Source organism: Strongylocentrotus purpuratus, unplaced genomic scaffold, assembly GCF_000002235.5.
Source record: "Strongylocentrotus purpuratus isolate Spur 01 unplaced genomic scaffold, Spur_5.0 spur5_scaffold_14, whole genome shotgun sequence".
NCBI lineage: Eukaryota > Metazoa > Echinodermata > Echinoidea > Camarodonta > Strongylocentrotidae > Strongylocentrotus > Strongylocentrotus purpuratus.
In genome coordinates, this window is record NW_022145599.1 from 24,633,652 (window position 1) to 24,659,087 (window position 25,436).

The window sequence follows — 25,436 nt, forward strand, 5'->3', positions numbered from 1 at the left end:
ACAAGTTTTTGAAATGAAATTTCATAACAATTGACTTTGGGGACCTGGCATCGTGTGTTGTCATCCAGAGTTTTTTCTTGCTCGTACGATCCTTGCTGCTCAGACATCTTGAGAAATCCATCTCTCATACAAAACAAATATATTCCAAGCTAACTTCAGTGCATGAAAACATGTTTTGTCTGAAAGTCCCTCCTACAGTGATGATTGATTCAATGGGTTTTCCATGAACTGTTCTCATATGTCATTCAATCATCGAAGGAGACCTGTCTTTCATGCTTGGTAGCCGAGTGCGCCTTCTTCCCTCTTAATCGCTCTCTGTTTGCAGATTCCACCCTAAAATGATAGGAAGAGAATAGAGAGGAAACTCCAAATAACTTCTATCAGATTTAAACTTATGATGAGATTTATTGCACATGTATGTATCTTTTCGTCCCAAGGAAGTATCAACTCTGTTTTTCAGAATAGAAATACATCAGATTTTCACAAACTTGGTGTAAAAATTGTACAAGATTTGCGGAGAAAAGGTTGAGTATTGATGTAGCAAGAAATATATTGTTTTGAAATACAGAGCAAACCTCTGACATGCCCCTTCAATTAAAGTTGAATATAAGAAGGTCTCTGGAAAATTCAGAAAAAGGTAAATGTGAAAATAACAAATTGTATTGCAACAATAATTATTGCCATTCAAAGGCAGCAAATTAAGGTTAAGGTAAAATCTGAGATCCATATTGAATTTTCATTTTCTTAAGCTTTGTTTGTTTAATATTTCATAGTCAATCATGGTTCATGACAAGTTATTTTGAACTTTGCTGCCAGTGTCATACATTTTCATGCAACAATTTAATTAGTAGCCTACCACTACAGGCACTTACTACAATTACATACTCATTTGCAAGTCCTGAATTAATTTAGCAAAAAAAGCCTGTCCAAGACTCTTAATTAGTCTACACAATCATAGTTCATTTCAGCAGAGGAAGCAGCTTGAAGAAAACAGCCATACTTTTCTCCAACTCACATAAATTCTCAAACCATAATTTAAATCTAGTCTTCTACAACAGATACTTTCTGTAATTACCCAAATTTAACACCAGCAAAGTATTGTTTTATTTTAGCAATAACCTGTCTTCACAAGACTAGTTTGATTTGTCTATTATACTAACCTGTCAATCATAGTCAATTATCAAGGAGAAAATTGGATATTAACTATGTTTGTTTGACATGCCAAGGAGAAACAATAGATGAATTCTACAACACTAAATGAAACCTACCATACAAGAATGTTTGATATTGACTATGTATGTCAGAAAATCTCCTGATAGATTACTATGACCTCTTCTGAACTTGGGTGAATGTACACTGTTAGAATGCCATGGCCAATAAGTTCAAAAGTTCAAATAATGTATTGACTGAGGCATTTGTAACTATTTTATTCATCAAGTCAGTATTAAACAAAAAAAGTAAAATGTTAAATTAAAACCATCATCATGAAAATATAAAACGATCTGAATAATAACAAGTCTCTTCATACTCTCCTTGAAAGATATCTGTAGAGAATTCCTGCTCATAATTTCTGTTTTAACAAAGTGTGAATGGGTGGAATATTACACAATTAACCCCATCCTCCAAAAATGAAGATTATACTTACAGATTTGTAATTATATTATTAAACAGACCTCGTTTCCTGTAATTATATATTGAATAGATAAATTTACCTTCAAACTTCAATAGATCTGTAACTGAAAACTCAACTAAAACATTCTGGTATATTGCAATGCAATCTTACCTTATTCTCCTGACAGCCTTGTCCTTTTCGCTGGGCTCTTTAGGTTTCCGCTCTGCCTCCGCTACCATATCTCGGATCTTTTGTAGACAGTCGCTGAAGTTCCTGATCTGTGATCTCGTTCGCTCCGACACGATCACCATCTCTCCTCTGCTGTTGATTTTATTTTTTTGCTGTATTATAGAAAATTAAAAACAAAATAAGCTCTGAAAGTTAGGTTCAGGTAAAAATGTCTGAGGAAAAATGCCTGAGATAATAATTTATACCTCTGGCATTTTTGCCCCTATAGCCCCCAAGATCACTTAGGCAAAGGTAGATTATCAAACAGCCAGAGAAAAGCAGATTATTTTTTTGTTATACCCCACATCAGCAATACATTTCCAATGAGAAAGAGGTAGACATTCCCAGAGATTATCTACAGGCACATAACTTGTTGTTGGGCTTCATTTTCAATAATTTTTTTTTTTTTTTTTTTAAACTTTGAAATTCAAATTGAAAATGCAAGACAGCCTGTAAAACTGTGTATTCACCAAGTCATCAATCTACAAGTGTACTTAATGCATCTCATTCCAATGATCTAGTAATAAATTATTCTTGGAGACCATTTACCTGAATTTGCAATTTTTCTCTCACATTCTGAGGCAGCCATTCTGCTGTAGCAACAAGAAACCGGACATCCACCTTCGTTTCCACTATGTAAAAAAGGAAGAGAGCATGCATTAATCACTATATAGAAATCTTTCTTAGTCATTTAGATTTACATGTATAGCCATGGGACTATGTCATGCAGACCCATAAAACTAAATCAAACAAAGATGCTTAATATCATTTCAATATCCTTTATCATGATACATGTAGTTTGACTTTACTGGACTAAACTTTGGGATAACTGTCTCAAATTAATTTAATTTATATTTGATAAATCTTCATTTTTTTTAACTAATCAGAAACTAATGGTGAATTGATACAGCTCTTTTGTTATAGAAAGAATTCAAACATCATCAACTAACATAAAATGCAATGACAGCAACTGATACAATATCCAAAAGAGAATATTTTCAATCCCACCACAAAGCCCTTTTCCTTCATTATTCTGTTCCATAAGTGACAAAAGTAAAATTTATGATGAAACACTTTTAATAAAAAATATAATTCAATCTACATGTATGAAGGAAAAATTAAGGGCTCACTTTGAAGAAAATTAACTATAAGTAGTTTCAAAGTATCATCACTTTATCATCGATCATTCTTTTCTGGAGTAAACGCTCTAACCTTTCCCAAGATTTCCAGTACTTTTTACATTTTGTTCCATTGAAAGATAACTCCAAAAAATAGTTTAATAGTAAATTTATAGCAATAGTAAATAATAGGCAAGTATCTTTGCCACAGAACATGGTTAGCAACTTAGCGTTATTTTTCATTTTTAAAACATGGATTACTTGTGTAAAGCACTGTTTAGCTTAATTTTCAAAGTTGAGAGACAAAGTTGTCCAAGGGAGTTGACTCATTACCTTTCTGTACATTTTGACCCCCTGCTCCACCACTCCTGCTGTACTTGACTAGCAATTTATCTGAAAGAAGTAACAAAGACAACAAAAATAAAACATAAAACATAACATCATGATAACTTGAACAGATTTGAGACTAAGTGTGTACTACATATACATATTACATTCCTCCATCTTGAACAAACCAGCAAACCTCATTTTTTCGTTGACACATTGAGAGATTCACAATCACTGTTTTTTATCAAAATTTGCTCTTTTTTTTTTTTCCACTCAACTTTTTGACAACATGCCCATTCATGTACATGTATATTGTTTTCAGAGGAACTACATTTTAAATGATAATTGGTGCCAATTCAAAGAACAATATAATGTGATCATTTTAGCCCAACATAAATACTGTCTTGAAAGGGATAAGGAAGATTAAAAAATTGACATGCGAATGTTGTTATTCTCATACTCATACAACTACAATTAAGTCATAAGCATATTTAAAACAGGGACCACTTGGTTTCCATGCAGGGAGTTGCGAGTGAAACTCACAACCCCCCAGGCTATGGGTTAAAAGACGCCCAACCTGCAAAACATAGATTCAGAGGTTTCAGTCTTGCAGTTGCACACGCACATGCGCTTCATTAGACCAAATTTTCTGTCTCTTTCGTTCGTTAGCCACTGATTTGGGTAGGGTCGGCTCCTCTCGTTAAGAGAGGAGCCGACCCAACCCAAATCAGAGGTTAACGAACGAAAGAGACAGAAAATTCGGTCTAGCACTTTATATGCACATACAGTAGACTCTACTTACCAACTGGAATTTGTCCACTGAACTTTGACTCGATGTTCTGATCTGCAGTCTGAATAAAAAATTAGAATGAAGAATGCAATTATAAAAAGTCACAGATCTATCATCTATTACCAATTTAGTATTAGCAAATTATGGATTTTCAGTTTGCCACTCTTCAATTAGTCTAGATCTAAATGCATTTATTATGTAAAACACAAATTATGTAAGAAGATTATTTTATATTTACAATGAAACATCTGTAGCCTAAATATCTCATAGAGGTCTAGTCTATGACTGCATGAGCGTGACAACTCAATATCAAATGTGAACAAAATCTTCTTTTTTTTAATTTTAACTTTAACATCCAATGATCCATAATTCAAATGAAATCCACTGCACAAAAAATGTTAGGAAAATAAACTAAAATATGTATGATGGGGGACCCTATTCTACGTATATCATGTACATACACTTTGTTTTCAAAAGCTAGAACTAGAAGCTGTCGGTCTTACCTCATGTGATTTTCTACATGAAATTGTGATGTCTTGCTCACTGTGTGGATATAATTTGTTCAAACTATAATTGCTCTGGAATTGTCCCACGTTTAGCCGATTTTGGGTGGTGCAGAAGTTCCTTTGACGCCAAAGAATGCAGCTAGCACGTCTAATCATGATGCTCGTCACTTGGAAAGAAATGAACAGAATTGAATTCACGATAAATGCTTAATATCTGTGTTGTTGTTGTGACCAAATATCATCCAAATTCCTCAGTTTTGTAACTAGCATACAAATCTACATAAAAACTAGCCAACCGCCCAGTTGGTATATGGGACTACACTGTAATAATTGTAGCGACTGCGATACCTACACACACACACATGCATGCAGTTATAACTTTTTGCACACAATATAAAGTTTAAAGTAACTCGATGTACATCAAGGTAGCGTGGCCGAGCGGTCTAAGGCGCTGGTTTAAGGCACCAGTCATTTCGATGGCGTGGGTTCGAATCCCACCGCTGCCAATATCTTTTGCATTTTTCACCTGAATAAAATAGTTATCTTTAAATCTTTTTTTTTATTATACAGTAGGCTTGCGGGAGCACCATGTGTGAGAGAGAGGGAGGATTGAGAAATCCTGAAAATGTTGTTATTTCCCCTTCAAACAGGACATCTTCCAAAAACTTGTGTTTTCTTTATGAATAAGATAATTGTCTTTTAAATCTTTGTTGTCTTATCTTCAAACGAGAATAAATTATAGCACTTTTTTCTTAAATATTAGTTGGTTGGCGGTCTAGTGTAACCTATGTTAATGACAAAATAATGTCAAATATGTATATGTATCAACAGAATCGCAACGACTCAGCCAGCCGCTGAATAAGCGGGGGGGGGGGGGGGGGGGGGGGGGGGGGGGGGGGGGGGGGGGGGGGGGGACACTTTTTTTTTTTTTTATTTGGTCTCCAAATTTGACATTTGACATTTTGCTCCGTTGGGGGGGGGGGGGGTAAGGTCAACTTTTTTAGGTCAGCCATTGGTATAATTTTTTATTATTATTATATTTTTTATTAAAAAATAAAAAATAAAAAAATACCAAAGGGGGGGTTCAACCCTAAAAGCCCCCCCCCCCCCCCCCTCCCTGCGTACGCGCCTGTGCATCAAAATTGATCCAAGCTTTAAATTATAGGGGCTCATAGTACGGTATCACTTAATAATAGCCTAACAAAATCTATACCATGTTCCAAGTGTAGATCACCTGATAGTGATGAAATGAACTGCAAAGAAAAGTTTATAATAATCACTCTAGTGATGACCTGATAATTTACGTACCCTCAAAAACACTTTTTTTTTCAAAATCGAACTTTAAATACCATTTTCTTTCTTTAATGACCTCATTGAGTAAACAATATGCGCCAACCATAATTCGTACAATGTCTGGTCCGGAGTAGTATGAGCAGACATGATGAACTCATACGATGCTCTTCAAAATATTATGCAAACAAATAGAAGAAGTTAATCGTTAACTAACTGTGTTTGGTTCCACAGAAACTGTGACCATAGACTCCTGGTACGCGATTCGTCTGTTAATGTTTAATCCCTCAATTTTCTGACTCACTGTTGAATGAACGTTGGACACTGATAACAAAACGAATATTTCCAAATACTGGAATGATGGAGTCTTTATATCATTCATACTCCTTCTTTCAAATACATAAAAATATCCGATAATTCCAAACCAACGCGATCCCTTCACAAATCGATGTCGCTGCCCCTTCGCATCTTCTTAATTTTAATGGTCGATAAGATAATTGTTTTGATGTAACAAGGAGACAAACTTTCAATTCCCGATGAAATAACCGACAGCCCGCGATCGAGGCCGACAAAAAAAAATACTAACGACAAGGACAAAGTTCTAAAGGGTTCACGAAACCGAACGCCCATGAGACTGACAGCCTGCTATAGACCGATAAAACAAAGCAATATAATTATCAGGCGAGATATTTCTTTGTCGTTTTCCAGTGGACCGTCGGTAGGAATTATCTTCTTTTATAAGATGATAATTAAGGCCGATCCTGGTTGAGAGCGTACACGTGACCAGGCATTGCCTAACACGTAGTTTTACTATTGACCGGTCATTAGTAAAATCATGCTATAAAATATCAATTTATAAACATATAAAACATCATCTTATAAAACAAATAATACACATCATTTTGTTCCGGCATTAATAATATTACCCACACTCAGTACCTTCGAAACAGTCCAATGCGTGGGTAATTCTTACTAATGCCCTCACTGATGTGTATTATTTGTGTAATAATAATGCTGTGTTATGTTATCATTTTTACTGTTATATTGCTTTTGTATTTTGATGATGGTATTATACACGCATTGTAAATATCTGATTACTTTGTAAAACATTCAATGTCAGCACTGAGCTGCACGTCATGTTTTTTTAATAAACCAAATCAATACACACAAAAAGAAGCCCATGAGACCGAAAAAGGAGAATGAAAAAAAAAGTTGATTACACGCACGATTCAACATTAAAAAAGAAGGCATATCAAACAAACAGAAAACATTTCAAGTGCTAGGGAGAGGTGAAGTTCAATTATATTCGTCTGATAATTCCAACACAGAGACTCATACACCAAACATTCCACAAACAACATCTTGAGTTAATGATTAATAATATGCATACTTTGCTTTTGCAACTCTTCAAACAAATGGCTTCAGAACTAGCCAATAGCATCGCGTCTTCCTCAGCAATAACCCGCTTGTTTATTGGAGTACCACGGATGTGTGTGCGTCCGTGCAAAATACCAGGGTGTTGCCGTTATAACATCTGCAAGACAACTTGCTCGTTTTTGTAAGGTTTACTTTACCGCCATTTTTGTCTTCACGCGTCGCATATCTTGGGAGTAATACCTGAGACAAGCGAATTATACCTGTTGGTGAATACACTAAGATAAATTGGTGACTTTGGTGCTGCTACCTGAACCTCCTATTTGGAACATATATAGTGATACATTTCAGGTGGAAATATAACAAAAATGGCGCGCAGAAAAGACGACAAAATTTCGATCGATGCCAGCGACATCGTCGAGCTGTCGAAGGCGACATCGGTCTTTGAGAAGTTCATTCAGTCGACTTTCGCTGAGTTCATTGGAACCATGGTATATACCTTCATCGCATGTATGGCAGTAACGACCATGGATGTTACCTCGATTGCACTTGCAGAAGGGCTGGGAATTGCCTTCCTCTGTTCAGCTTTCTTGAACATCAGGTGAATAGTTCAATTATAAACTTGTTATTACGAATATGCCATAAATACATGTGTATTGATATAATAGATTTAATTGTAATGTTATTTTTATTATACATTATGTTATATAAGCTTTACTATCACGATTCATCAACACATTCTTTTCGAGCAACGCCATTTTAATTGATATTTTGTAATCCCTTCGCAAGGCTTCGAATTTTATTAGGCCCCATCCCAATTATTATATAGAAGCGTAATATAACCTTTCATTTCCGTTATAACCATTATTAGAAAGACCCAACTTTTGTACTACAGACCAATGTCTGATAATAAATACAAGCACTTCATGTTAGCCAATTCAAGTATCTTTCTGTTTATTTTATTCAGCATATTATTCTACTCTTTTTAAAGATGACAACATTTTGTGGTGTGTGCAAAAACTAAAAACTCATCGGATTCAAAATGGCGACCAACATGCTATATAGACATCATCACGTAGATATTGAATAGACTCGATACATCATAGTAAATGAGTTTGTACCCACATCAGATTATGTAATGATATTAAATATTAGTTATTGCCTCCATGAAAAGTTGGTTTTACGAGCTACTGTGAATGTATACGTTTCCCTGCCAATTTCCTGCCAACAATCTGGCCGTTTATTGATAAAACACATTAATTTTAACGAAATTAAAGTTTACAAACTGACAAACAATGCGAGAGTTAGCACCGTGACGGCGAACATAGGGGAATGTTCCAAAATATTTAATAAGTTTTGATTGTCGGTTCAAAGCGCGGGATTTCTTGGTCCTCTCTTTTTTGTAGTGCGTTTTTCTGTCTCCGCCTTTCTTTCCCTCTCAGATTTATGAAACTTCTGCACTTTTTTGTCCACTGCGTTACAATTTTGATTATAAAAATAGTGAACATATTTTGTATTGCGCCACGTCTGTCACAATCGTGTAAATGCATTTCCATTTTACTACTAAGAATTTAAGAAACCAACAACGTATCATAGTCAGCTTAATAATATCTTTTCATAGCCTCTTCTAAAAGTATATGTCTTAGAAAATTATATTAGGAGATACTGAGAAATGCGGTCTTTTATCAACGAAGATGTATATAGTTATGGTCAAGTTAAGACATGATCACACTTCAAAAAATACTTTATGGATATATTAAACATGGTATTCTTTCCTTTATATTTTATTTCCAAATAGAATTATTCAGAATCACAGGGCTGCCTACTTTTAATGACAACTGTCATTCTCCAGACAATGTGTTTTTTAATATTATCGTTCAGGAAACACACGGGGTTCTAACTAAGAAACAAGAAGTAAAAAGTAGATATTACGCTTAGAGGAGTATTGTGTCGAGTCTGTATTCACAAGGTATGGAGAAAAGTATATATTTACATAGTACATACATATTTTATATCTGTTTTAGACATTATTTCTTTCATTAATTTTAGGATTTAGATTATAATTTTCATATTATGACTTCTTTTTGACAGCAGAGACACATGTAATATTCATTGATGAAATATTATGAATAATATATCCTGCTGACATTATTGAATCACGCTAGACAACGATGTAAACAGTGACAATAATGACAAACGAGAATATGATTATGAACAGAAATAACTATGATGAAAATGATAAACTTAGTGTGAAACCAATATGATACTTTACCTCCCAACTTGAATTACATTGTTTAGTACTCTTTAGATTTCAGTCATTTCAAAACCATAACACAAAGATTCTTTCGTTTATGACAAATCGTTTGTTTTTTAGCGTCATTTTAAAGTTTTCTTTTTATAAATTTACCCTCCCAGCACTAATGACGGGTTACTGTAGCATCATGAAATGATTGTTTAAAAGATGAAATTTGATATACTGATTTACTTCCCTCATATCACACTATTATCTTGATCGTACTCATTGTTATCCAACTTTTAATGTTTTTTTTAAATGTTTGTCAAAGTTAATCATCAAATGACGTAATACTTCTCCATTACCATGGTCTCATAATTCCCAATCCCATAATGCTATTCGTGGATGACTAAACCGCCAAACATGCATGCAGTTTGCTCGGTTTATGGCAAATCGTGTTTACTTAATCTTCAAGTTTGATCTTTATCATCGACCCAAGCCGTTAAAGCAATTCAGACTGCACAACATTTATAACAGACAAAATGTAATACAAATTAATGATTCATTGCTAGAATCTTGATAATAGCCCTCATATCTTTTCTATTTTGAAGAGTCGTGAAGTTATACTATTTCGTATTTCTAATTATTTAAACGAGAAAGACTACAGCCACCGATGTTTGAGAAAATGATATTTCAAGAATATTTCAAGTCGACAATCATATTAAATGTTATGATATAGTGATTGTATTTTTTAGATGAATTATGTCAGAAATCGGAGTAAAATGCATTTTAGTCGTTGGTGACATTATGAATTCATTTAGCAATTACTATTTTTTTTTGATCACGTCATGCTGGATTTAGAAGCAGACATAAAAAAATTAACGTGTTACTAATCCTCCCCTCCTTCTCCCTCTCCCTCCGCCCCCCCCCCTTTCTCTCTCTCCCTCTCTCTCTCTCTCTCTCTGTTCCCCTATCTTTCTCTTATCTTATACTTTCTCTCTCTATGTCCCTCCCTTTCTTCTCTCGATCCATCTTGTCTTTTCTTTCTCTTCTTCTCTCTGTCCCCCTTCTTTCTCTATTTTATATTCCCTCTCTTTCTCTCTCTCTCTCTCTCTCTCTCTCCCTCTCTCTCTCTCTCTCTCTCTCTCTCTCTCTCTCTCTCTCTCTCTCTCATTCTCTCTCCATCTCTTGCTGATGAGCAGTGGAGGCCTGTTCAATCCCGGATTAACCTTTGCTATGGCTCTTTCTGGTGGTATCAACGCAGTCGCCGCCATCATGTACTTCATCTTCCAGATCTTGGGGGCTCTGATTGGAGCGGCTTTCATCAAGGTATACTTTTTATTTGTGGAAAATCGAGTATTAGATGAAGAATTAAAGGGAAAGTAAACATTTTTGTGTTAACTAAAACCATTACTGATATATATACATGCAAAATTTCAAAATGATTCTTGGCCATTCGAAATTATGATAAGAACATACATTTTAATATAGATCACTTACAAATTGCAGTTCATTTTTGAAATATCACAGATTCACTTGGCAAAATAATTTAGAATAAATAAACAATCAGAAACACTTTTAAAAAGTATGCCGTTATGATGATGATGATGATGATGACAATATGATACTGAAAATAATCATATTATGATAATAAACTAATAATAATAATAATAATAATGATGATGATAATAATGATAATAAAAATAATAATGATAATAATAATAATCAATGTCTTCAGAACCCTCAACCCTTGGAATGATAGTCAAGTGCTTGAACCACTATACCACGACATTAAACAAAATGTAATTTCATACCTGAATTCACACCATGATCTATCCACACCATTCTATTCGAAGTGTACGCAAAATTACTCGAAAATTCCCTTAAACTTTATTAAAAACTACACTTTGCTCATTTCAATAATGAAGCAAATAGTCATTTCAATTTCTCTCTTTCTCTCTCTCTCGCAGGCGGTGGTCCTCAATGATTCCTACTACGACATCAAGGGCGGCTGCAACCAGTACCGCGGCCTTGTACCTTACGACAAGTACGACGCCAACCGCCAGCTGGACATGACAACGGGTACCGCTGTTGTCATCGAGACCGTCCTCAGCACCATGATCTTTCTCGTCTACCTGATGGCCAACCTTGATACCAAGGGCCGCCAGAGCACCGGCCCACTCGCCTACGGATTTGCCGTCCTCGTCAGCATCATTTGCGCGTAAGTGCCAATCTTAATATTTTTATCCTCGAATCAAAAGCAAACATTTCTGGAAAAATAAAGCTGATGTTATTTTTTTGCATTTTTTTTTTAAACATTTTTAATTTGAATGGTTGATTTGATTTTTTTTTCTTTTTAATTTGATTGAATGATGAACAATCACAGGGGTTTTATCTAACATAATGCAAATTTAGCCCAAGTTTAGTTTTTCATATTGTGACATCATTCTCTTTACCTGTTTTATCTATGATATGAGTTAGGACCAGTAGGGGATGGTGATAGTGAGATGTACTGGTCTTACTTTATTTGTTTGAATCCGATGTAGTATCCATCATCTTCTCATTTTTCCTTCCCCCCCCCCCCACCTCTCTCTCTCTCTCCTCTCTCTCTCTCTCTCTCTCTCTCTCTCTCTCTCTCTCTCTCTATTACATCTGTTAATCTACAGGTACCACTCCAGCGGAGGCTCTTTCAACCCCGCTCGTAGCTTCGGACCTGCAGTCATCTCGGGCTACTGGGCAGAGCACTACATCTACTGGGCAGGACCTGCGCTTGGCGGACTTCTGGCTGGTCTCTTCTACAGGTATTTACTCCGAAACGATCACATGTGCTACTGACAAAAAAAAATGAATGGGGGGGGGGGGGCTGGGGTCGATGAGATTCAGTGATCACTTTTGCAGACAAGAGCGAAGATTGCCAATATGGAAGAAAAATGAAATCAAACAAACAGGGTTCCTCCAAGATAATCCATTTGCCTACACAAAATAGACCTCATAAAAACAATGTAAATCTAAGTTTATCAAAACGGCTTTAAGAAGTTCTAAAACCCCATATTAGTTTGCCAACATGTTTGAAGTATTGGTGAGGGGAGAGGGCTTTAGAGGGCTTGAGGGTTATTGTACTCATTTTCTACATGTACCTCGATTATGTTTATCTAAACGCAGGGAGGAGCTTGAGCCACCAAGACCCCCTCAAGAACCGCTACTGGTATAGATCCAGTTGAGGGGCAAATGTAAATGCCTTTAAATCAGGACTCTATAATATATTGTAGTAAAGGTCACCCATATACAGGGATCTTGAACTTGACCTTTCAAGCAAAGTGAACGTGACCAACTTGTGTCCCAATATTCAAAAGATTATAATTTTAAAAAAACTTGTGTCCCAATGTGACTTGGAGGGGGTATCTGTTTTTATCTTTGTACCTAGCATGCAATGTGCGGTCCTTTTTTTTATAAAAGTTATTTTACAGCAGGTTTGTCAATCATGTTTATGAGATAGCCACTCGGCATGACGGCACAAAGAGATAACAACTAAGTGTCATAATAAGGTACCTGAAAATATAATGCATTGAAGCTTGGTTAATGATTATAATATCAATTGTTTTCTTTTGTTTCTTTTCCTTAGGTTGATTCTTGGAGATCGTAAGAAGCGTTTCATCCTCAAGCATTAAGCCAGGACAATGAGTCGACACGTTTTAGGAGTACTATGAGAGTGAAACATTCACTACAAAATTCGAATCTCTGATTGCCAAATCGAGTGATTTTGTTCCTGTTTGATATTAGAAGTAAATATAACACTGACAAATATTCTCATTTACGAAAAGCCCCTTGGACTAGTTTGTTTGTTTTCATTAATATTTTCGGTAACTCATGTATCTTTATAAATATACAAAACACATCAGAGGTATACATCAGGAGTATACATAATATATCAAATTCAAGGAGCTTAGCTTCTGGCAAATGAATATCACATATTAATTATTCATACCTTACACCACAACCACTATTAATAAAAACCCTTTCGTTTCATTTTCTTTGAGCCCTTTTATTTGAATAAGACGTTTTAAACTTGAACACAATTATTACGACATAAATTTGCCTTTCGTCGAGTTCATCGAACATTAAGAATTTCAATGACCTGTTCAATTAATGTCTTTCGAAGTTGTGCACTTGCTTATTTTGAAATCATTTTCTGTATATATTGACATTCTTTTGTAGTTTTTTTTCCTTCTTTCTAAAACTTATTGCTTCAGTTTTAGAAAATAGCTAAGCTTTTTTGTAGTTAAATCATATTTAATTATTAATCATACGCTTGTACACACAAATTTTAATTAATATGTAATAGATGCGATTTGAATAAATTGCGTTAAGTTGGGATTTTTTCAAATATATTTTTAAAGAATTGTCCTTACAATACAATTGTCGTGATAAAATCTCCCTTGTAGCGCGTTTACCTTGATGCTTTTCTGTGCCCATTTCCCCGTTGCTATCGCTTATTCTACAATGTGTTAAAATCTGCAAAATACATACATTGAAATACGCAATCCAGCACTACGTTACATGAATTAGAAAAATTAGATTGATTAAGCATTAGCTAATTAGTGAATCAAACTTTTTTAATCAATCAAGTGCAATTAATTCAAAAAATGTACATAAAGAAGTAACAAATTATGATTAGAAAGAATTGATAATCAGAATAAGAAATAAATGATTGAATATGTACAGATCTGATTTTTACTGGTAATAAACTTGCCACTTAGTTTGTAAACACATTTTGAGTTTTGTTTGATTTATTTCATTTTCTGGAAATGATCTCGATAATTGTATATAGAAAGAAAGTGCATGCCTCAAATGTTTAATGACGTGACCACCTTTATAAGCTTTGTATATCCTTTTGATGATGTCGGATTGGGACCTTTAAAACCAGAATGTATGTAGTCATTAAGAAAAACGGATTTCTAGTATACAAATGGGAATGCTATGTTGTTGTTGCCGCTGTTGTTTTTGTTGTTGCTGTTGTCGTTCTTGTTTCTGGTGTCGCTGTTGCTGTAGATGGTGTAGTTGTTATTTATGTTGCTGTTGCTGCTGTTGTTGTCGCTGTTACTAGACCGTTGATTGTGAAATTTTCTTTAGCGCCATTCTCAGTGAATTTTTCCCTATTAAACTTTCTTTAGTGTTTTTTTCTTCAAATAAAGTTGTCATGCTTTTAGTCGTTTATATCTTTTCTTCAGGATGGGTATAACTTTCAGTTTACACGTACTTTCCTCTCTGTATTTCCTCTGTGGTAATACGAGTTGTCTTAAAATGGCGATGAGATTATGCTTTTCCATTCCCTTCGTGGGTAAATCAATCCTATCGTCTTTTCTGAACCATTTGACCGATGGAGCACTCGTGAATGATACCCTCTTTCGTGGTCGTCTCTTCACGTGGTCGTCTGGCGTCGATGACGATAACGAGACGGGTTTCTCACTGTGCTTCAAGGCCTGGTGGCGTAGTGATTTTGGGAGCGAGATTCCGACATCCCCATGAGGTGCATTTGGGATATCTAATGCTATTAACGAAGAGGTCAACGAAGCCTGCATCGAGTCGACGTTAGAGTTGTTGTTCGTGCTGCCTAATCGAACGTTGCACCTCTCGTAGAAAGACTGGATGACCTCGCTGGCGTGGTCGACCAGGTGGGCGCGGTACTCGTCGAGCCGAATTCGATCAAACTTGTTTCGGTGTGATGATATCCTTCCTTCGTCATCGTCAATGACCTCATCCACCATGTCGACATCAGATGAAGACAACACACCGTTGACAACACCGTCACCATCCTCCGATTCGTCACCGTGATCATCGCTATCGTCTAGATCCACTCCATTCAAACAGGTGGTATCCAAGGTACTTCGGAGGGAAAGCTTCTGAAAACGCGTCGTCAGATTTTCAGGGAGGGGGGAATTGCCATTGCAAGCAGGAGGGACGCCAATTTCACTCACTGCACTTCGACTTGCGGATACAAATGATGTGAACGCCGCCATCTCCGGCTGGTAATGGCAAAATCCCATCTCGCTTTTGGCTGTCTGTTGAATGCCTGTCAATGGCAGCGATGCGTTCACATCTTGAGAAGAGTTGTTTTTCTTTGGTGCTTTCGAATCAATATCCTATTTCGGAAAATAAAGATTGACAGGAGTGCATAGTAGTCCTATTAAATACTATACTGTATGATGATAATAAAAGCAATGTATAGGCCAGTGAGACGTATTAATTCTTGTTATAGAGACTGAACGTTCTTTTAAACGAGATATCAAAATAAGCTAAAGCCAAACGTCACAATTCACAAATTTTAAACACGAATTTAGATGGGTCTAGCCAATGTAATGGGCCAGGTTTGTCCTTTTTTAAATTTGTTTACAAAATAAATATTACGAGGCCAATGAATGCGAGATTACAAGGTATCCGAGTGATGAACATAGAAGGGGGTGTAGATCTACCAACTTTTTTTCCTGCACATTCTTCTACCATCCCTCCCCCCCCCCCCCCTCTCTCTCTCTCTCTCTCTCTCTCTCTCTCTCTCTTAAAACACTGTTCTTATACCAACGAACATATTATTGTCTATAACATAACATGACTTTTGTGTAAGAATGTTTGCCACTTTGGTCAAAATATAGTTGAGACAATACTGCCATTTATTTAGACCAAACTCCTTGATTATACTAGATAAAAAACTATTTAGTAAGCTCATAGTTTGCGCAATAATGCCAAAAGTGCTAAATGAACAAAATTGTGCCATTCGGTTTACTCACCATATCAATCATTCAAAATAAGGATGTTAGATATTATTGGTGTAATCCTGTTCCTTTTCTTGGTTACATTTCTCATCCCCTTTAAAAGATTGACTGTAACAAACAGCGGTTTAGACATCGCATCTCGTCGCGTCGAATCGCAATTTCATTTTCTTTCTCAAATTGGATTGTTTGCGTAGCTAAGCACAGCAGGGTTGGTCCATGGGAGGCGTACATATACGTCACAAACATCTCGCGCATTTTGATTGGAGCAAAGTTTGATAGTTAGGTGTGACGTAACAAAAGAGATTCGCTCTTGGGCAAAGAGTCGCGCGGTATGATTGGAGCAAAGACTTTGGTGTGACGTAACAAAAGGATTTCTATCTTGAGCGAGCTAGCTTGGAGTTTGAGAGTTACGCGTGACGTAACAAAGGAGTTTCGGTTTCGGACTATGAATAAGATTTCATTAAGCGCAGAGGGAAACTCCTTTTTAATGAGGACGCGCAATGTGCTGATTAGTGAAATTATTTGAGAGGAAAGCGTGATGTAATAAAAGAGTATTACTCTTGGACTCTGCCCCTTTTATATCAAAAATAATGGTTCAGTTTATAAATATTCATCTTGTTTTCTGCGTCTCGGATTTCATTCATTTCCAAAAGAATTCAATATTTTGTCAGGTGTTCCGAAGTGATACTATTTGTATAACAGTTGTCACAAGCTGCTGACCAAATCGTGATTCATAAGTTTAATACAGAAAAACAGAATTGTATGTAAGCAGGAAATTAATATAAATCTTGTTTTTAATGGCGACAATTAATATAACTTATGGACGTCTCGTATGCCTTTACTGGGTACGAGAGTAGAGAGAAGAAATATGGAGAGAAAGACAAATGAAAAGAGAGAGGAAAAGAGAGGGAGAATGTGATAAAGTGGGACAGCCTAGGAAAGCCAGGCAGATAGAGACAAACAGAGACAGAGTCAGAGAGTGATAAAGGCAGAGAGATATGGACCGGGAAACGAAGAAACAGTCAGAGAGAGAGGGAGAGAAAGAGGGAAATTGAGAGAGAGAGAGAGAGAGAGAGAGAGAGAGAGAGAAAGAGGTAGAGTAGAGAGAGAGAGAGAGAGAGAGAGAAAGGGAGAGATGCAAATAAAGTGAAATAAAAAGGGAAAGAGTGATGTGGTATGATTTTGAAGCGGTATTGAAACCATGTCTGGATCATTTTCACCGTTTGGCTAATAAGAAATAAAAAATCATTTTATTGTATTGATAACATAGAGATCGCGAGAAATAAAATATATTTAATTTGCTAAACAAATTATGTCTTGTTAAAAGAGATTACTGCATAAAAACAATATGAAATCTGCAATACTTCATATATTGCTTAGTTTATTACGATTCGTATCCGATTTGACACGCTCTTAGCCTTACAAGATGGGGAATGTACAGTCTAATGTCAAATTAATTTTCTACGCATTCCGATTGCATGTAAGAGAATTCTGAATGTACTGTATCTCCATTGCTTTAGTGATCATTACAATTCTTTATTTTATCTACACAAGTGATCACAACCCATTAAATTGAACACTAAATAATGATAGATATTGTTGTACCGATTCTTATTCTCACATTTCATTGATGAATTCAAAATTATCATAATTTGATATTGTGAATACCGGTCTCTTACCCCCACACACGGTGTCGGGTGAAATCTAGCCCCCGGCCACAGCGGTGCTCGCCATTTGAGACGCTTTCCATATTCACCTTTGGACCGCTTCTCATTATGAGGACATTCTATCTATGTCGGGTAAAATTGATTTATTCTTCAGTCATTGAAGAAATGCCATTGTAAATGTAGATCGTTTCCTATTGAATACATAAAAATGTGCGATATTGTCAAGTATTTCCTTTCTTTGCTACTAAATTGCGCCGTATCTTTCCGTGACAATACTAGATGCATCATGATTTCAGAGGAGATAAACATAATTCAACTATTTCAATCTCGAGAATTTTACTGGAATTACAACAATCCTTGAGTCGGACCGTCTTATTGCCAACATAATATTTATTCTCTTTCATTGCAAATAATGTCCCTGGGTAGTTTGGACGAAAATTTCTTCACAAATTATCAAGTTTTGCCACTTTTATGAAACATTGTAGTGAAAAATGTTACCGCATCAAAACTAAGTGAGGGTAACCTTCTAAATAAGTAACACGGTGAGATGTCACTACGTTCATAAAGAGTATTCCGCAAGACCAGGCATCAACGTTTGCGGTACAAGATGATCCGCATTCTACTAAATTAGTTAAACTATAAACTAAGTCCATGGTTTAACCATACACTGAGTCATATATCACGTTTAATTAATTAAAGACAATTTAAAACTCAGATTAGCTTCCTTTGTTAAACCCAATTTTAAACAAATGCCGTTGTAAAATTACGAGAGGATGTATTTTGTCGTAGTCAACCAAGAATAAAATGAGAAATTATCTCCATGATGTGCTACCATGCCCATGGGTACAAGTGAAACACGACTTCTATAAGAACACATTATTTAAAGTCAATATAGTGTATTCATGCACAACTTTGACTAACAGTCAGAGAAACCTTTAAAACGTTCTTATACGTCCACACTACGAGCTGAGTTTATTCTCTATCACCTTCAGAAAGGTAGCTTAGCATATTGGATGATATTGGACGATATAACAGGACCTTCGAAGCAAACACCTATATATTGCGAAAGAACGTGGGCGTCTGTCGCAGCTACATTGTATTGCACTATACCGAAGCAGTCACGACTATACTACGATGTCAGGGCGTGCGCTTGTGGGAATTTGTCAATCTGCTAATATCCTGGTAGTCTATTCAATTCCTTCTTTCATATTGTGCCAGTTTAAGAAGGAAACAAAAAACTATTTCCTACCACAGAAGTCCTATTCATGCCGCTAAGGTGCTCAGAACATTCAACCATTTCAAGTGCAATATTTATACAATCTAGCCTTCTTCGCAAGTAAAGCCTTTCTCTGACGGATACTCATAACGTCTTTCTTCTTGAGTTCAAACGTAGTGATGCAGACGATATTTGCACACGGTCAACCTCATGTAATCGGATTTATACTTTGCAAAGTGATAAAGTATTTCCCGCCGATTCGAGTCCAAACGATGACGTGTCTGCCGTCCGCGCGTCCCGTGTTAGGGATGTCGAAAAATGAATAGCGACCGAGCTCGTAAATTCGCTGGCCCGGTGCAGTTATCTCTCGAATCTCCATCGCATTGCTTTCCACGCGATGATGGCTGGGGTCCTTCGAAAAGCCACATAGAAGCTCTAGTAGTTCTGTAAAAAGAAACATGAAAGCAGTTTTATTCGAGAGAAAGAGAGAGAGAGAAAGAGAGAGAGAGAGAGAGCAGGGAAGCGGTTGATTCGTATAATCTTTTTCTAATTCTTCATGTCTCTAAAGCCAGTCACAATTAATGTACAATCTGGCTCAGTCTGTCCTTGTTCATCACAAAACAGTTAGACATCACTTTTAATTTTATATCACAATATATTTCATGTCTCTCTATTAACGTTCTTCCTTTTACCTTTTCTTCATTACCATTCCACTTATATACAGTAGGTTTACGGTTGCACCATGTGTGAGAGAGGGAGAGGATTGAGGAGTCTTGAAAAGGACTGTAATCTTTATTTCTTGTCCTCCTTCCTGTTCTCCACATAATTATTCTTCGCTTTCGTCTTTTTTCAGTCCCTATCTTTATGCTCTTCTAATTTTTCTACAGCAACACGATCACGAGTATTTTCGGAAAAAACAATCATCTTAAAGGCAATTTCGATACCCTATTATACATCCCATAGAAATCACGTTCGGATTACGTAATACCTCATTGTCATTGGAATATTAAAAGGTGACGAACATTATACAAATAATACACAGTAGTGAGGGCATTAGTAAGAATTACTCAAACAAGGTACATTTGGAACAGTCTAACACGCCCGAGGCGGTAGCCGAGGGTGTTTGGACTGTTTTGAAGATACCGAGTGTGGGTAATAATTTACTAATGCCCGAAAAAAGTCCTGTGTATTATTTGTTTTAGAAGATAATATTTTATTTTTTGTATATAAAATGATCTTACTAATGACCGGTCATTAGAATTGGATAATGACCGGTCATTATCCAAATTACGCGTTAGGTAAAATAAAAGCCTAGTCACGTGTACGCTTTCAACCAATCACTTGATTAGGATTCACGTCATCATCTTATAGGTGACGAACAATGCTATTGAAGATGATTTAGGTTGAATTTTCAAAAGTAGTTGCGATCGTGCTCAGTCTTCTATAGAAGTTTCGTCCGTCATATTGTTTTTTTTAATTTTTTTCTATCTTCGATACATTTCACATCGTACCTAATCCCCTCCATCCCTTCTCTCCCCCTCTCTCTCTCTCGCTCTCTTTCTCTATATCTATCTTTCTCTCTATCTATCTCTTTCCCTCTCAAAAAGAGTGTCAATATTTTAGGCTTGTAATTATCTTTACCAGAGTCCGTTTAGAACCACCTTCCTACTCAAGTAATCGTTATAAAGGAGGTATGCTAATGAGCGTCTAGGATTATTAAGCCTAAGTTAAACTAGAGAAACGACTGGTCGCCGCCAACCTCTGCTCGAGGTCGCAGAAAGGTTTGTGTCAGTCTTTAAAAAGGTTGTCAGTGGCCTTCGGAGTATTTTGGTCGGATGTGTTGTTATGAAATACAGATATAACTGATTCCCAATTTAAACCTCACCTTTCCTACCCCGGATGACGTCACGCCCTTCCATCATGACGCAACAATCCTCAGCGTAGATGGAATCAACCATCTTCTCTAGCTGTCGGCTGTTGTAGAGCTCGTCGTACATCGAATGGGCTTGGACGATCGCCTCCGTGATCGATACGTCCAGTTCATCGTTCCCCGTGTTCGTTGATGTCGCACACGCCATCGTTGTCTGGCGGTTGTTGATTTTCTGAGGAAAACAAGTAAAATTAAGGCCGTAACAGTAGAACGAAATATTCAAGCCCACTCTGACATCAACTTATAATTGGAAAGACATTAATTTTGTTTCCAAGATTTTATTTCAAAAGAACTTGTATTACATTATAGCTACAAAACATCAGAAATATAGGTGCGTCCCCCCCCCCCCCCCCCCCCCCCCCACACACACACACACATAGTCATGTACATTATTTCCACAGAGTTATGATAGTCAGCGATAGTGTTGATCTAACGCAATTCAAATATCACAGACTTCATTTGGCAGGCCATACTCAACCACTATGACCAACACATATTATATACGTCATACCGAGTTGTGAAAAGAGTTTATTTTATTGCACAATTCACCTCGGTAATTATCGTAATCGTGGTATTTTGTAGCTAAACAAATATAAACAGTATTAATCATCACAAGTTTAAAAACTTTTATTCTTCTTTCCCGATTAATCAAAATGCTTGAATAGGCCAATAATCTGTTACGGTGCATTTTACATGTTCTTATCAACTCATAGGAAGCCATGTTTGAAAATCAACATCTTGAAAAGCATTTCATCCTATATGAGGATATAAATAATATATATTAGTATGTTATTAATTCATATCTTGCTATATCAAAAGCTTGGGGAATTTCAGCGATTGTCCTTCCTATTATTTTTCCTTTCTTCCCCCGTTCTTTTACACTGTTACGACATATCAACTCGGTTTAATCACCAAATTAAGGCAAAGTGGGTGTGAACATCACCCCCCCCCCTCAAAGAAAACAAATGTCACCCTTCTCCTCACAAAATAAAATGAATAAACAATATTCAAAACATGTGTGCAATTGAATATTTGTATAAACATGGCATAGATTTCTCCTAAGTGAAAAGTTAAAAGAGAAATTGTTTATGAATATCTAGCATTGAAATGGGCATTATGATAAATTATGCAAGACCTCTTTTAGGGGGTCATTAAGGAGTGCTACAAAATTTTCCTTTTCTGCTTATAAATATATGATCAATAGCTTTAATGATCTGGGGGTTAGGTATTCAGGTTAAGCAAGAAAGGTGTTTTTTTCTTATGGAATGTTTTCGTATTAGATTTTGAGCCATCTTTACATAACCTGGCGACATTTTAGCTGAATCTCGAATTGTCTTAAATAGCACTTTCTATATAAACTTTAACTCGGGGAAACGTATGTAGAGGTTCACAATGAATTGTAAATAAAAGTATTGTGTATGCTATTATGGTTATCACGCTAATTCTTCTTGAAAGAAATTTTGCGTTTTTTTTTTTCTTCTTCTTTTCCAGACTGTTAGGTTGCTGTAAATTCTAATGCATGTTGAAATCCAATGAAAATACAGGATAACAAAATTGTCGGCTCGATCAGTCATATTTTTTAAAACTTGATTTACCTGTGAATTATTTAGATATCGTAACCAGTCAATCGTCAATTAATTTTTTTTTTACATACACTGATATACAGGGTAAAGTTCGTAATATATTATGTATCATAGAAAACAATCGCTATGGTATAAGGATCATATTTTTATAATTCTTTTCACCCCGTGAAATGCATATTCCCTGTTCTCCTGGGAAAGCCAATGAATAACAAATGAGTCATGACTTTGTTTATACAACCTTCATAAACAAATTAAATTGTTATATCGCTCACAATCCGAACTGATTGCGAAAAGGTATTAAATACACAGCATATATCTCACCCACATGAAATCGTTTCCTTGTGCAATGAAGCCTGGTGAAAAACAAACGAATGAATGATTCATAATCAACTTGGTGATTACCATACATTCCATTTGGTTGTATTTTGGAAAATCAGACCTGTAGATTATAATGAATAATATACTTACGGGTCTATTGTTCGTATCTTGAAATGAAAAGGTCGGGATTATCTTTTTAAAGTAGTTCAATTCTGCAAAGGTTGAAAGTGATGCCACGTCGATATTGAACTTGAATCGCAGACTTGATCCTTACAAATTTACGGCATGTAATGTCAGGAAGAGCAACACGTCTCGATCATTCATTACCCGATGCGGATTTTGGGCATCTTAATTCCGACTCAGCTCAAGCGAGCTAGCGAGCTCCCACCTCCCAATACAAATTCCAAAGCACTGCAGGTGTTTTAATGTCAGATGGAGACATAGCAAGGCGGGGGAAATAACGATCAACGATGTGAGCTAAGATCTCTCAAAACGCACCTAAAATCATTATGCGACTAAAATCATTGTCTGCTAGAGTGTCGTCTGCCCATAGTTTTAATTCCATTCACTCGCTGTGTCCCCCTCGGCAAGCCAGTTCGACATCACACACACACACATGCAAGCAGGAGGTAGACGTATTATGTGCACGGAACTTTGAGCGTTGTGGCGTACCGCGGGAAAAGAGGTGCTCGAATTTGTAGGGATGCACATTTCCAACCGCAACCACCCGCAATGTTAATGACACCTTTCTACCGTTCTTATTCATCTGCACATATGGAAGCTTCGATAAGGGTTTATGAAATGTAGTGATGATTATCATTATAGAACGTAATATTCACACGTTGCGGTTTAACTTAAAAGTAAACCAGACCTCAAATTGGGAGGTACTGCAGGTGGCACACACACTGATCATCATTCGTTAGCCTGAGGTTTTCATATGGCGCCATTTTCTCCAATGCCTTTACTATTTATAACCGAGAGTTCATCTGCGAGACTTATTTTATTGAAAGTTTTTAGGGGCAGTCTTTATTAAACTCAGCTTGTCTATAACCGTCCCCTCATAGTGCATGTTTCAAATAATAAACAAAGCTTGTCGTTCGTTTTCCATTTCAATTCAAGAAAGGGCATGCCCCATGGCCGTTGACTGTATCGAGAATATTTATTTAATTTCGAAGTTAGCGGGTAGACTTGTTTTCATTTATATTCCCCAAATCATTCCTTGTAATACCTACTTGAGCGACATTTCAGCAGTTTGGTGAAATATAAAATACATTCAAAGGAACATTAGGTTTGACTTTTGCCTGAAGTAGCTCTTACAAACTTTTTGTTTTAAAGCAAACATCTACATACGGTAGGCTACTTTGATATTACGACCATAACAGTTCCGTATATCACGTGGGCTTTTTTAAAAATAGGTATATAGGCTCATTTTTTTGTTTAACCCATTGCATTTTTTCCTCATTTTCTAAGTACGTACATATAAGTATATTATTAGTACGTGTACATTTTTAAACAAAATGTTTCCGGAATAACTTAACAACTGCTATATACAGTATATTTATGAGCATTTACCATTGATCTGTTTTAATAGATGGGGGGCATGCAGGCTAGGTCCACCCTTAATACCCCCTCGACATCGGGAGCTACCCCCATTGAAATTCACCTACGTCACACTGATGACAATGATAACACCTCAAGCAAACACAGCGTTATGGATTTTGTTTCAGAAATAGAGAAAGAGAGAAAGAGAGGGAGAGAGAGAAAGAGAGGGTGATGAGTCATATCTAATGCAAACTCTGTTTCTCGATAAAAAAAAATGTACACGGTGTGCAAGTGCGGAAATAACAGCTGTCTATAGTGTATCCAAATAAACTTTTAAAATAACGATGAATTGTTTGAGAATTGATATGGATTTAATGATTGCACATAAAAGCTTATTTTACAGCTCGGAACAAAAAGAATAAATATGATTCATCTTTCATATTCACAGCTTTGTCCCACCAAGTCCATTGTTATATTATTGCATTCATTGGATAGTTTTGGATGATTGAATGCATTTCTGTCGCACACAAAATGCCTGGGTTGAAAGACTTTATTTCGCAATGATGGGGCCTAAATTATTTTTCATGTATATTAATGATCTCTTTGCTAGAGCAAAAGAATGTTGTTTTATCCTATATCACGGTTTATATATTGTAGAGAAAGGGGCTTATCATACACAACGTAAGATAGGAAAGGTGAAAGTGAGATAACAGAGAGGGACAGGGGCCGTGGGGTAAAAAGAGACAAGGCTGAGAGAGAGGAGGATAGAAAGACATATAGAGGGAGAGAGATATGGAGAGAAGGGAGAAAGAGATAGAGGTATGAAAAAGGGTGAAAATGTGAGGGAAATCGAGTAACAGAGGGAGAGAGAGAGAAAGGTAGAGGGGGATCAGGGGGTTGAATGTTTTCAACGTGTTAAATCATAAGAACGTGAA

At 36.3% G+C, this 25,436-nt stretch overlaps 3 protein-coding genes and 1 non-coding gene across 4 annotated transcripts; 2 read left to right on the forward strand and 2 right to left on the reverse strand.

The window, feature by feature from the left end:
- Positions 1–160: 160 nt before the first annotated feature.
- LOC762829 (peptidyl-tRNA hydrolase ICT1, mitochondrial) lies at positions 161–4,865 on the reverse strand. The gene is made up of 6 exons (XM_030984535.1): positions 4,579–4,865; positions 4,088–4,136; positions 3,292–3,351; positions 2,390–2,472; positions 1,784–1,953; positions 161–333 (listed from the first exon to the last, which is right to left on the reverse strand). The coding sequence occupies exons 1-6, from the start codon at positions 4,735–4,737 to the stop codon at positions 246–248; spliced, it is 609 nt and encodes a 202-aa protein (XP_030840395.1). The 5' UTR covers positions 4,738–4,865; the 3' UTR covers positions 161–245.
- A 140-nt stretch (positions 4,866–5,005) lies between these two features.
- Positions 5,006–5,087, forward strand: TRNAL-AAG. The gene has a single exon. It is a non-coding gene; the product is annotated as a tRNA-Leu (tRNA).
- Positions 5,088–7,361: 2,274 nt separating this feature from the next.
- On the forward strand, positions 7,362–14,247 carry LOC115923563 (aquaporin-8-like). Its single transcript, XM_030984536.1, has 5 exons — positions 7,362–7,846; positions 10,681–10,807; positions 11,449–11,699; positions 12,145–12,279; positions 13,101–14,247. Exons 1-5 carry the CDS (start codon positions 7,614–7,616, stop codon positions 13,144–13,146), a joined length of 792 nt encoding a protein of 263 aa, XP_030840396.1. The 5' UTR covers positions 7,362–7,613; the 3' UTR covers positions 13,147–14,247.
- Positions 14,248–18,881: 4,634 nt separating this feature from the next.
- Positions 18,882–23,567, reverse strand: LOC115923564. The gene is made up of 3 exons (XM_030984537.1): positions 23,110–23,567; positions 21,014–21,230; positions 18,882–19,572 (listed from the first exon to the last, which is right to left on the reverse strand). The coding sequence occupies exons 2-3, from the start codon at positions 21,204–21,206 to the stop codon at positions 19,337–19,339; spliced, it is 429 nt and encodes a 142-aa protein (XP_030840397.1). The 5' UTR covers positions 21,207–21,230; positions 23,110–23,567; the 3' UTR covers positions 18,882–19,336.
- Positions 23,568–25,436: the final 1,869 nt, after the last annotated feature.